The 13224-nt window shown below is 38.3% G+C and overlaps 3 protein-coding genes across 3 annotated transcripts in view; 1 reads left to right on the top strand and 2 right to left on the bottom strand.

Moving 5' to 3' along the window:
- Window positions 1-1837, top strand: part of LOC106521723 (uncharacterized) — a gene marked incomplete in the record, with an annotated part of 6965 nt that extends 5128 nt beyond the window's left edge. Inside the window, 1 exon segment of the mRNA XM_014014411.1 lies at window positions 589-1837. Coding sequence (XP_013869865.1) covers window positions 589-1817 — 1229 coding nt within the window.
- A 735-nt stretch (window positions 1838-2572) lies between these two features.
- Window positions 2573-7563, bottom strand: plbd2 (phospholipase B domain containing 2). Its single transcript, XM_014014408.1, has 12 exons — window positions 7364-7563; window positions 6518-6611; window positions 6279-6437; window positions 5750-5850; window positions 5430-5644; window positions 5058-5152; window positions 4762-4922; window positions 4256-4351; window positions 4063-4134; window positions 3806-3958; window positions 3566-3728; window positions 2573-3148 (listed from the first exon to the last, which is right to left on the bottom strand). Exons 1-12 carry the CDS (start codon window positions 7531-7533, stop codon window positions 2978-2980), a joined length of 1650 nt encoding a protein of 549 aa, XP_013869862.1. The 5' UTR covers window positions 7534-7563; the 3' UTR covers window positions 2573-2977.
- Window positions 7564-7680: 117 nt separating this feature from the next.
- rbm19 (RNA binding motif protein 19) overlaps window positions 7681-13224 on the bottom strand; it is an 8815-nt gene continuing 3271 nt past the window's right edge. Inside the window, exons 8-24 of the mRNA XM_014014407.1 lie at window positions 12418-12496; window positions 12244-12315; window positions 11032-11241; window positions 10823-10953; window positions 10577-10704; window positions 10384-10480; window positions 10194-10304; window positions 9911-10111; window positions 9752-9821; window positions 9546-9667; window positions 9411-9471; window positions 8922-9001; window positions 8786-8841; window positions 8571-8687; window positions 8354-8459; window positions 8111-8231; window positions 7681-8007 (exon numbers count right to left, since the gene is read on the bottom strand). Of these exons, the coding sequence (XP_013869861.1) occupies window positions 7925-8007; window positions 8111-8231; window positions 8354-8459; window positions 8571-8687; window positions 8786-8841; window positions 8922-9001; window positions 9411-9471; window positions 9546-9667; window positions 9752-9821; window positions 9911-10111; window positions 10194-10304; window positions 10384-10480; window positions 10577-10704; window positions 10823-10953; window positions 11032-11241; window positions 12244-12315; window positions 12418-12496 (1845 nt within the window). The 3' untranslated portion in view covers window positions 7681-7924. The remainder of the gene's footprint in view (window positions 8008-8110; window positions 8232-8353; window positions 8460-8570; window positions 8688-8785; window positions 8842-8921; window positions 9002-9410; window positions 9472-9545; window positions 9668-9751; window positions 9822-9910; window positions 10112-10193; window positions 10305-10383; window positions 10481-10576; window positions 10705-10822; window positions 10954-11031; window positions 11242-12243; window positions 12316-12417; window positions 12497-13224) is intronic.

The raw sequence follows: 13224 nt of genomic DNA, 5'->3' as shown, positions 1-13224 counted from the left end.
TTTGATATTTTTGTATCCTTTCATCATCTGGGTGCTAATTTCAACTTGTGTCTGCTACCTTTAGCTTGTTTTTATGCTAATTGTAGCTTTTTTTGCTATTTCAGCAATTTTTTAATCTTTTTAGCTTTTATTCTGCTAAGTTAAACTTTTTTATGCTTCTTCAGCTTTGCTATCAACCATTTTCAGCTCCATTTCATCAGCTTTCAGCTAAAGTTTTCAGCAATAGGCTAACACTAGTGTTTTTGCAGGAAATGCAGTTTCTCTAGGTATTTCTGTGCCTCTTCAAATGAGTTTTCACTCAGACATTGTGAGCTCAAATTCTTAATTACTAKGTTTGTGTGCTGTCACATTCCTTATATAGGTCTTCTGAGCTGTCAATAGTGCTTGAAACATTTTTTTTAATATTAGCACAGGTTGATGCTCAGTCATTCAGTCTGCATACTACTTRGTTTTATGCATAGACCCTCTGATGATGTATAATAATTTTCTGACAGTTATTGCTTTGAAAATGCTGTTTATCAATACATGCATGAACAAAACTGTTTATATCCTTGGTATCTTGTAAATGTTTTTCTGTGATCCTTTTAGGATATAGTGTCTACAAATGCCACCTGGCTTGTGAGGCCAGAAGCCACTATCATTGTGGCTTTTGCCCCAAATCTATCATCAGAAAGGATACGTTCACCAATCACTTTAAAAAGTGCCTTGGTCAACAACAAGCAATGGCAGTGACAGTTCCACCAGCAGTGCCAGAGGAGTCAAGGGGTCCACCACTGGAAATAAGTGGTCCATCATTGGAGACAAAGTGTCTACCATTGTTACCAGCAGAAACAAGGGGTCCACCAGCTGAGACGAGGGCTCCACCAGCTGAGACRAGGGCTYCACCAGCGGAGAAAAGGGGTCCACCAGCTGAGACCAGGGGTCCACCAGCGAAGATGAGGGGTCCACCATTAGAGACAAATGGTCAACCAAACAAAATATTGCTGTCAAAATGCACGAAAACCAGATGTTCTTTTTGCAACTTGGTAATGCATAAAAAGAACCTGAAAGTACACATCCATAGACATCACTCGACAAAAATGCCAAACATCTCCATCGATCACTATCTACAGTCTGTGTGTGTTGACAAAAAGAGGGGCATTTTTGCAGTTTTAAAGACGTTCAAGGGACCTGCCCATTACATTCATGTCCAAAAGTGTACCTGGGGTGAGGAGCGACGGATCACCTGTCAATTGGATGCATGCAACAGATTATATGATTATGCACGCAGAAGTGGCCAAATAAGYTTTGAATGCCAACATATTCAGTCACTGATATTCAGTCCTGTTCCCACTGATTTACCCGTTTTACTTGATGAAGACATTCTAGCCGAGATGGTCATCAACAAGTGGTTCAGCAAGAACACAGAGAAAGGTTGTCTGAGAAGGAAGTTTGCTGCTGATGCAGATGGTGCGCTGCTGAGTTATGAAGTGAATCTTGTGCAAGAAGAAGGACAGCACTTTTTTTCTGTGTTTGAGCCACGCGTCTCCTCACACTCCAGATTGGGAAGGCTCATGGTCCATTACAACGGCGTCCTAAATACCTGGCATTGCCCTTGCATGAAGGCACGAAAGTCCTGCCCACACAAAGCCATAGCTATGTGGCACATGTACCAGCTAAATCCTGACTTTTTCATAAGTCGTGAAAACTTTCATGAAGACCTCCCTGAGACATTTTTAGCTGTGACAGATCCTGCAGTTGACACAGAAGCAGAGAACATTCCTCTATATGCCACCGAAGGGGAAGAACATATGATAATAGTTGATTAYGTCATTTAATAAAGTGTTTTTGAGTTGAATAGAGTTGGGGATTTCATTGATTTGGTTTACTGGGTTTTCTTGAATAACACATACAATTTGATCCTAAAATTGTAAAAATAAACTACTGTACTTGTATTAGGGTTGGACAACACTGGCAAAAAAATTAAATCACGATTAATCCCCTTATGTCTTAGTCACATGACCAATTTAATGGGAAAGATTTGCTCTTCGGAAAAATCTGTCCCAAACTGTATCAAAATTACAGACTTCAGGATATACATCAACTTTTAAATTGTGTTGATAGATAAATAAGTTACAGAACTTTTTTTATGTTTGTCATTGGAAGCGGAGAGGAGCACCGAGCGAACTCTGCCTGGTGGCACTAATCGTATTAATCATAAAGTGCCAAAAATAATCGATAATTTTTTTTCTGACGATTATTTGCACATGACACAATTATGCCCAACACTAACTTGTGTAGCACTTTTCCTGTCTTTTTTTTAACCAAAGTGCTTTCACACACATTTTATTATAAGCCTGCTTTTACATATATTTTCATTTCTTTTTTTWMAACCTTTTAACAGCCACACTCAGTTTGCATTGAAAAATTGTTTCTCTGGCCAAAGTAGCAAAATTGGTATTAATTGCAATAGACTGAGTCACTTTTTCAGTTTTTCCACACAAATATAGAGTTAACAGTTCATACAAAATGTAGGAGTATTACAACTGTTTAAACTCAAAGGCATTGTTTATTTAAAAAACACGATTTGTTAAAAATTACAAAATCAAAACATTGTACCATTTGAATTAAATCTTTTTAAAAGATCACATTTATTGCATAATCCTACAAATCAAAACGAGACCGATTCATAAACCAGCTGAATATAAATAGTTATTGCAGCTTGTAGCTAAAATCACAAAAAGTTGAAAACGTTTCAAAACAAATTACAATTTTTTTAAAATTGTAAATTTTTTTAAATAAATGTTAACAGCAAAATTCTTTTTATTTTGACTCAAGTTTAATCAGGCAAATGGTGTAACACTGAAATTATGCAAACAYAAGATTTAATTATTGAGACAAAACTTAAATGTGTTTAGAATTTCCCTTGTTTGAAATGTCAGCTGGCGCAGCTGGTGTTTTTAACAGTTGTAAAACTTAGTGTTGTCCAGTTTGGCGTTTAAGGCATCCAGGTGACTTTTATGGGCTTGAAATTCCAGATATCAGGGTGACCCATGTGCACCAAGTCTTTGTAAGGAGAAGTGCTCCACTGGAAGACTGGCTGCTGGTCCCAGGTTGGCCCACTCACTGCCAGCATGACGTACTCTTTGTACATTTCATAGGTCGTCACCTGCACAGATACAGAATGCATCACAAAAACAAATAAAAAAAGTCGTCCCGTCATTTCATTTCGAACACACACGTTTGTTCTTCTATCCTCATGAGGACTTTAGATTGACTTCCATTAATTTACTGGTCATTTTTGTAACCTAACCTTGACCCCTTACCCTAAACCTAACCTAAACTCAATTCATAGCTTCGTCCTAACCAAACCCCTGATCCACAAACGGTATTTCTCCTGGTGRGGACTGGGCTTTCGTCCCCATAGGGAACAGTGGGTCCTCACCAGGCTGTGTGTACCAGGAAAATGGTCAAAAATCGTCCCCACCAGCTATCATAAACAAGTACACACACACACAAACACCTTTTTGTTGAAAAGGTGATACAGAGCAGTGTGTGTATAAATTTGGAAATATAAAATACAAACCTTCATGTCTATTCCTCCATGTGATCTCTGCATTAAGGCTCCAAAAGAATAAGTTCCATTAGCTGGGTTCAGGTCTGAACGGGCTGAGATTGCGTTCTCTCCATTCCCATGTGGATTACATTCCTCACACCTYGACAATGGATCTTCTTTAAAGTTATTATACCTAAGAGGTAACAGTGCATCTCATTATTATGGCAAAATTATAATGTCAGCCAATAGAAAGTGTGAAAATTTGTATACCTCATGAGGCGAACCATGGAGTCCAAGTCTGTAACAAGTGTATGGTTTCTCCTAAAAATCTGAGCACGTGGATTCTGATCCAAGGTAAACCATGAGCCATACTTCTTGACCAGCTCGTTGTAGCCACTGATATTAAATATGTCTTTAAAGTACCTACAAATGAGCATACATGAGAAGAACACAACTATAAAGACTTCTTCAGAACGAGTAATCGATGATGCARATGTCCACATTGCTTAATGTTACTGCAATCTTACGGTATGTTGTAACTGGCCCAGTATCCTTTCTCCGTCAGTTCCTTAGTTTTATCTTCAGCGATAACAAGTCCTCTGTAGAGGTACGAGACGTGTTCATTTGAAATCGATCAGCAGCAGTGAAGGAGCACCAGAATCTATGAAAAGGTTTTGAATAATTCATCTGTACAGGTTTAAGTTTTGGTGCAAAACTTACGGGATCTGCTCCAACACAACAAAAAGACCCTCTTCCAAGTCAGTCTTTCCTGGAGWGAACTGGTTATAATCCACAATCATCCACTGGTTGTTGTATCTACAGAAGGCCCAAACAAAACAGACTGAAATGCATTTATAAACTTTGACCTACCCAGTGTTCAAACGTTTATTTGCTCTAAGCTCGTGATTGATTCAGCATTCCACAGTGAACATCCCGATGAGCCTGAAGACCCAACTGACCTCACAAGCATCATGTGACTCAGAAATAAACAGCCTGTCTGTTTTATTTCTTATTAGTCCACGGCACAATATTGTTCACATTTATAGACAATTTACAGATGTGTTTTATTAAATGTTTTGTTCACAAGGAAACAACTGTATAATTTTGCTGTATTTATGTAAACTGGATAAAACTAAAACGTTTTAACCTGTAATTACCCTGAAAGATTAAAATGTGACAAATAGAATAAGTCTTTAAAAAAAGCATATTTAATTTTTAACACTCACGTTCCGCTGTTGAACTTTTTAAATAKCTCTGCCCATTCTTTAGCAGTAGAAGCTAGTCGATTAGCAACAATGTTCCGCAGCCATTCCATAACAGAGTCTGTAGGATGAACAAACTTCCAGAGGTCAACGTTGCTGTTCCCTATGGTGGTTTCCAAYGTAATCTGAGGACACATAACGCATTAAGTAATGATACTCCACAACCACATCATGTAATTGTTTTGTGTGTGTGCGTTTGTGTGTGTGTGTTTTCATAGATTTCCAAATGTTTCATTATCTCCAGCACAAACAGTTCTTACCAAGCCACTGCTAAGGATGTAGAAGTCATCCCCAGAAAAGATTGTTCCAGGGTAAGATGAGAAGGCCTGAATTCCTCCAGGAAGTGGATTATTGTCTGCAAAGAGGGTTTCACATTTTGTTTCAAATTGTAGGTAAAAAAAAAACGTTTTTAAAAACTTAAGAAAATATTTTAAAATTTCAATTAGTTGGTATACACAATAGAGTCAATATACACACATTAAAAAAATCAGAYTAGAAGGGCTACGTTCATCGATAAAAGCCAGTCTCTCTAATACCGATTAACACAATATCTTGYCTTATTATAACAAAATATTTTGCTTTAAAGACTTGGATTAATGATGAGCAGGTGCAGTGTGTGTGTTCTGAACTACCCAAAGGGGAGGTTTTGAAAGCAAAGTTGTATTTTTTCATAATGCGCAGCATCGAYTGATAGGTTGCCCAGGTATCTTGTGACACCAGCAGATCCTTATGTCCTGGCAGCAGCTTAATGAGCGCAGAGCAGGAACCAGATCCAAGGGGTTGAGTTTTACTGGATTTATTTAGAGCCGCTTCCAAGTCTTCCAGATCCCCACCCATTTGGAAAAGTCTGGTTGGAAAAACAAGCAGTGGCGCATGTGAGACGACATCAAAACATGTAGTTTTTCATCTCAATAAGTGTTTGTTTATTGTAAAATAAAAAATAAGAGCTTACAGGAAGCCAAATGGATTGAGTGAAATGGTTCCTGTTGGAAATGACAGCTGGTCATGGTAGCTGTCCTCAAGACCCTTCAGCTGCAGAAGCACCAGACGCACCTGAGAAGCAAAACAAATGCTAAAACGCAGAATAACCCTCAGAATAACTCTCTCCCTCTGAGAGAGAGAGAGAGAGAGACTCTATCTATGCCTCTGAGAAAGAGAGAGAGAGACTCTGCCTCTGAGAAAGAGAGAGAGAGCGAGAGACTCTGTCTATCTCTGCCTCTGAGAGAGAGAGAGAGAGATTCTGTTCCACCGTCGATACACCTATGTTACGTTTCGGTTGACGTGTCTCTCTCTCTCTCTCTCTCTCTGTCTCTCTCTCTCTCTCTCTCTCTGTCTCTCTCTCCCTGACCCTCCCACTAGCACTCCCCCCACTCTCTCTCTCTCTCTCCCTCCCTCCCTCTCTCCCTCTCCCACTAGCCCTCCCTCTCTATGTTGAGTTCAACATAAATATCTCAGAATAAGATCTACAGATGTCTCAGTACCTGGTACCAGTAGGGTGATGTTGGTTCTGACTCTATTGCCGTCTGAATCCACCKCAGGTTGGTTGTGATGAAAGCCTTTAGACGCTCGCAGTAACCAGGTTCAGACTTGAAGGGCCCACAGTAATTCACCAAAGTGTTCATCCAGTGATTATAAATGAGCTGAAACAACARCATGCCACATCCATAGATTAAATACAAAAAAGTAAAATAATCTTAACCTTTGATTACATGTGACTTACAGGAGATGTAACTGAAGCTTCGACTGCACCAGCAGCATATGCTTGAAGGCTGTCATTGTATTTACTGCTGGTGGTGATCTCCAGGAAGGACCATCTGTAATATTATTATTAAGAAGAAGAAGAAGAAGAAGAAGAAGAAGAAGAAGAAAGAATAAAATGCCAATAATAGATGACGAAAGAAAAACAATAAAATTGTCTTGTTTAGTACTGTCAACGTCTCTCAGTTTTTTTAATTACTGCAATGAAAGCAAGACTTCATTGCATTATTTTACTTTTTTAAAAGGTTTAATAGTTTCTATAACTATAGCTAAATTTATCATTTTTTATTGTAGTTTGTTGTCACGTAACTCCAACCTCATTCAGGCATAAAAAAGCCTCTCAAGTGGTACACCACAGAGGTGTTGAAAAATACTACATAATTGAAAACTATATAACTTTAAGCAGTTTGGCAGACATAAGGATGCTTTACAAAACCATACCAACAATAATAGTCTGAGGGGTATAAAATAGTTTTGAAACCTCTGCATACAGTAGATTAGGTGACAAGAGGAAAAATAATTATTTCAATGTGTAAATGAAGTAAATTCCTCTGCCTTTCACAAACTAATTATCTGTTGTATAATGTTATTTTGTAAATGGCCTCGTATTATCAGCAACACAATTTTTAAAACTATTTAATTTTGTAACTTTATTTTTCAGAACAATTTAATTTCATCTAGTTTTTTTCAATGCATTTTCATCACCAATAAACATGAGTGTTACTATTCCAAATGTGAGCRCAGATTAAAATGTATTACTTTATAAGTTCTTTTGATTTTTGAACGAAAGTAGTAAACTTCCTCTCACCCTGTTGTTTTGATGCTGTCTGTAAAGTTTGCCCAGGCTACAAAGTCCTCCTGAAACCCTTCGACGACAGACAGCTTTCCGCTCCGTTTGTCTAAAACCACTGTTCGTATTTCTGCTCCAACAAACGAACACAGCACCATTAAACACAAAACAGTCAGTCTGTGCGCCATGTTGGACGCTACAGTGCTGTCACGTGACTCGGCGGATGGCTTATCACCTGATCTTCCCGTGACCGGATAAACACAGTCCTTTCAAAATAAAAGTACTTTACAACCTACTTTACAAAAACAAAAAACTGAGCACATAAGAGGCAAAGCTTTACGACTATATTGTATTTTTTAATAAAAACTCATTGACACATAATTTATCTTTGCAATGTTTTCCAGTACAAAACAAAGCAACACAGAAAATTAAAAAAAAAAAATCCATTCCATTTGTTGACAAATTCACACTGAATTGCCTTCTGCTGTTATATTAGTACTAGTCATACAAAACAGAGAAACACTGATTAGTTTTGTAATTTTGATTTTTTTTTCCAAAGCATGGAAACAATAAAAGTCTTTAGTCTTCAACTCCTCCATCGGTTTCCATCGTCTCCAGAATTCCTCCCAAAAGATCTGCTTTCCGGTGCTTCTTGGCAACCACTAACATTAAAGCAAAAAAAAAAAAAAAAAAATATTAGTAACAATTTAGCTTTTTAAAAATTAATTATGTTCTATAGTTTGTTAATAAACCAGGAAGCTTCACCATGAAAATGTTCAGCTGTTTTCCTTCTCAGTGTCTCCACGGTGTCCTCAGTGTCAGCCCACTCCAAAACAAGACGTCTCCCGTACAGATGGGTGCTGTGGCAGAGAGCTGCAAAGGCTTTCTACAGGGAAAAAAAGAAAAAAAAAACAGAAAGTCTTTCATTGTTACCACTTGGGGTATCAGTTTATTAAACATTAAGTGTTTGATACTTTGAAATAAAAAAACAACAGATCACACACAAACCTTAGCCTCCTGTTTGGTGAGAAAATCAACAAAGGCAAAGCCTCTGTGCTTCCCTGAACCAGCTGTTTTCTTAGGAAGACGAACAGTCTTCAACTCGCCAAACGTGCTGCAAAGACAAGAAGAAATMTCAACATTAAATTCCTGAAATCATCTCCAAAGCACTTAGCACACCGTGTAATAAAAAACAACAACAAATGTGTAAATGTGTGACTGCTACCAAAAGAGCTCTCGAATTTCCCTGACAGTAGCTTGGAAGGGAACATTGCGCACGAGAATCTTGGAACCAGTTTGCTTTTTCTCAGCTTGCTTCTTTTTGCGCGACACCTCTGTGGTTCTGCAACAGAAAGAGTGACGCGTGGAAAAATACTCTGACCCACAGTTTCAACGTCTTACACTTTGTTTGTTTAACCCAGTTTTTAACTCACAACTCACCTTGTGGCTCTGTCAGAAATCTTCACCTCTAACTGGTGATCAYCCACAGCGCAGTGCTGGAGGACCGAGACAACGGCACATTAGTCAAAATTCACATTTTACATTTCACATTTCACTGAGGGCCTGGTGCTGATACCTGCAGCTGCCTCAGGGCTTTCTGTGCCGCCTCTGCTGACTGATACTGGACAAAACCGTAACCCATTGACAACAATTTACCTGGAAGTTAAAACATCAATGCAGGAAAGATTTTTTATTATTATTACTGAAAACACTGAACAAATGCAGAGAAAGAGACAAACAGGACAAAAATCATTCTTCAAATGCTTAAAAGATTCGATCTAACATTTGATGTGGGTGTGACACAGCTTAATAGAAAGCTGACGTTTGGGAATCTAGCAAACATGTTGAAAAGTTTTTACATAATTTAACATTTAATTTTTCAGACTTTGTGTGATTGTTAGCATCCTCATTAGCAGGGTGGGAAACTCAATGTCAGTGAGTTTAGCTGCTGAATGAAAACCCAGTTTGCAACAAATTACACACCTTGGAATCTTGTTTTAATAAATGTAAAGCTTCTATACATCAATGTTCAGTATCTTTTGATTTTGGTTTTGATGTGAAGTACCTGATTTATCTTTTTTCTTTGTGATGCTGCAGGATTTGACTTTGCCACATTTGGAGAACACCTGCAGAAAAGAAGAAAACATTTATCTGTGGAAACTCTGACTAAATGTAAGCGCTGAGATATGAGTTGACCTACCTCCTGTAGTTCCTCTTCTGTTGTGCTTAAACTGAGATTCTTAATGAAAAGTGTAGAGCCTGGAACAGTTTCTTCCTCCTCGTCCTCATCCTCTTCCTCTTCTTTCACTGCCTCCTTTTTGTCTAATATGTAAACAGAGAAATTCAACATGTTTTAATTTGTAAAACCCAAAAAGACATAAAAGATGGTCATGTTGTTGGCTTCACCTGGCTCTGGTTTGGCTGCTACAAACACCCCACCAGGCGCCCACTCCAAATACAGTGGGACATGCTGGAACTAGGGTTACAGAGAACAATAAGACAGAKAAATCCTAATTAGTCACTGGGTCACTGATCGAGCACGGTTATGGTAGCAGCTACACACACCTTGCTGTAAGCCAGCTTTGTGAAAGCTCGTTTGGCCTCAGTTGGCTCCAAAAACTCGACGATGGCGGTGAGTCCAGAAGGCGGCAGCAGCACTCGCCCTAAAGAGCCGTGAGGCGAGAAGAGTTCTTCGAGCTCTGATGCCGTCACTCCGGCGGGGAGGTTTTTGACCAGGATCACGGTTGTACTCCTCGCTGCTGCTGCCTGTAGAATGAAACAAGGTCTTGAATCACTTATCAAGATAAAAGGCACAGATATAAAAATGTGCAGTTTGTCTAAAATCTACCTGACTAAAAGAGTCCAAASAGACACTGTTGTCCAGCAGGAACTGTCGCGTCTCCTCGACAATCTGAGTTTCTCCCAGAGCCACCCTGACTGCAAGACTTCCCTTTGACTCCTGTGGAGGAAACGTAAAGGTAAAAAAATGTAAAAACTCACATGGTGCTGCAGCAGCTCCAGATGTAARAATCACTCACGTGGTCCAGAACTTGGCTTTTGGTTGTGTTGTATTTCTCAGCAATGGCGTCTGCCACCGCACTCGTGCCCAGAAACAAAGTGTTCCAGTTGTGCGAGCTYGATAAAAGGAGAAAATTAACACGTGAATCAAAACAGCGACAGTATGCAGATTTAAAAAATAAAAAAATAAAACAAACATCTCATTATGTATACCTGGAACTTGAAGCTTTATTTTTCTCATCTTTTTGTCGTTTGAATGARGAGGAGCCTGGACCACCAGCATCCGAGGATTCAGATTTGTCCTTCTTCACGGTGGAGGGAAGAACGTGAAGCATTCTGCCCTGAAATMGCAAAAAAACACAAATCATGCATCGGCCTGAGCAGAAATCAAACTGCACCCGTGACTTTTTATTGCGACAAACCGGTGCAGAGATATATTCAAAAGTCAGAAATAAATACCTGAAATATGTGACCGTCTAACTCAGCCAGAGCTCTCACTGCATTTTCTGGTATCATGTAGGCAACAAATGCAAATCCTTTAGGTTTCTTTGTTTGGTTGTCAATGGGAAACAGCACCTCAGATAAAGGACCTGTGACATTTAGAAATAAGAGTGAATTCATTTTTGTGAAGGWTCAAATGTTCAGTGAATTGTGTGCCAACAGTTTACCGTGTTTAGTGAAAAGCTCTTTGAACTCTTCCTCTGTGCAGGTGTACGGAAGGTTTCTGACGAAGAGTCGACCGGACTCAGAAACATCCTCCTCCTCCTCATCCTCCTTCAGCTTCCTGGTGAAGTTTCTGTCAATTTCTTTACCCTTTTTGTCCATCTTTTGCTTTCGCCAAGAAGAATCAACACAGAAAATCTCAATGTAACGTCCCCCTGAAACACAAGACGACACTTTAACCAAGATGATGAGACACAAAGGTGGAGAGTAACAACAACAAAAAAAAAAAAAACACAAGTTGGACATTTCTAAAATGTTTTAAATATTTTTTAAAGACACTTTTTTACATTTAGCAGCCCTTTCAAAAACACTGCAAAAATGTGTCCTTCTAATTCTTACGATCTTATTTCCTGCTAAAAAGTATTTTTGATCTTGTTTTGAGTTTGATATACTAARCAAGCTTTTTGTCACTCAGCACGAGAAACGACGTGCGACTCGAAGTATAAACCAGCCTTTACTGGTAAATTATTTCACTTAAACTGAGGAGGYTCAGACAATATTCATTCTGAACGACAAAGTCACTATCAATAAAGTACAAACATTTCTGTAGAAAGGTTAAAAACATTTCATAAATCCTGGCAGATATTTCTTAATTATTCTCCTTCCATTTTTCAGAAAGTTAATTATTTTTAAACTCTCCTAAGCAAGGGGTGAATGTCAACTGTAGATAAATAAGCTTTTTTCTCCAAAAAAATAACCAGATAATTATTTTTTATCAGCAATTTTAAATGTCCATTTGGATACATTTATTTAAATTTACATATCCTGTACTTTCTCATGATTGTTAGTAGACCTTTTAATAAACTGGGTTAATGAAATTTCTACAAGCCAGGTGATTCATTTCATCGGTTACATCAACAAATAAAAGATTCATAAAAATATTCACCTAATTTATTCACATGTTCWTTATTATGGTAAATGGAATGAACTTATAAAGTGCTTTATCAAGCCCCATGGGGACCCCAAAGCGCTTTACACTACAGACATTCACCCATTCACACACCGATGGTGGTGAGCTACACATATGCCCTGGGGCTGCCATACACCGGCGCCAACCACCTGGAACGGGGTATCGAACTGGCAACCCTTCGGTCACAGGATGACTCCCCTAACCACTCCGCCACAGCCACCCCAAAATTAAAGTCATTACTCCTCACCTATATAGTCTTTATTCTTCTTCAAAGCTTTTTCCACCTCTTCCCGTGAGTGCAGGTCCACATAAACATAACCTGAAACATACAGAGTTCTGACATTTGGTTCTTTTTGTCATTAAAACAAACAACATGTACTGTAGGTGACTCCAGCACAATCATCCTTAAAATAAAACACACCTGTTCTGTTTCCACTTTCATTCCTTCCAATCCTGACTGCTGCAGGCTTCAGGGGCGTCATGAACTCTCGAATCTGTTGCTGAAGATGTCCCACAGAAAAGCATACCACATTTGTTTCTAGGTGTGATTTTGGATCACAAGTTATGTTGGAAACACCATATCAAACATGTTTGTAATAAGATGTCAAAAACTATAGGGATATTAGAAAGAACAAGACATAKTTTGAACAACAAAACTATGCACACTATTTACTGTACTATGTTATTGCCATATTTAGAGCATTGTGTTGAAGTCTGGGGTAACACATATAAAAGCTCTTTACAAAAAATATGTGCACTACAAAAAAGAGCATTAAGAATGATACACAAATGTTTGGCATCGGGAACATACAAATCCACTGTTTTTTAAATCACAACTTATGAAATGTATGGATTTGGTACAATTTACAACTGAACAGGTGATGTTTAAAGCTAGAAACAATATGCTTCCAAGGAGTATTCAAAGTTTATTTAAAATCAGTGAGAGAAGGTATGAACTGAGAGGGAAGGGTCATCTATTGCAACCATGTGTACGCAGCACTCTTAAAAGTATGTGCACATCGGTTTGTGGAGTGGTTTAGATGATGAAATTAAGCCAAGTAAAAATATTGCACAATTCAAGGGAAAATATAAGGAGTATATAAATAATATTTATAAAAACGAATGTGGTAAAACGCTATGTTAATTCTAAATTGTGTGTTAATGTTTATTAAGTTCTGATCTATAGATGATAGAGTAAATTATAACTGGTTTAAGAATTTCTATGAAG

The sequence above is a fragment of the Austrofundulus limnaeus genome, unplaced genomic scaffold (genome assembly GCF_001266775.1).
Source record: "Austrofundulus limnaeus strain Quisiro unplaced genomic scaffold, Austrofundulus_limnaeus-1.0 Scaffold114, whole genome shotgun sequence".
NCBI lineage: Eukaryota > Metazoa > Chordata > Actinopteri > Cyprinodontiformes > Rivulidae > Austrofundulus > Austrofundulus limnaeus.
Note: the sequence above shows the minus strand (reverse complement) of the source record. Positions and strands in the feature narration are given on the sequence as shown.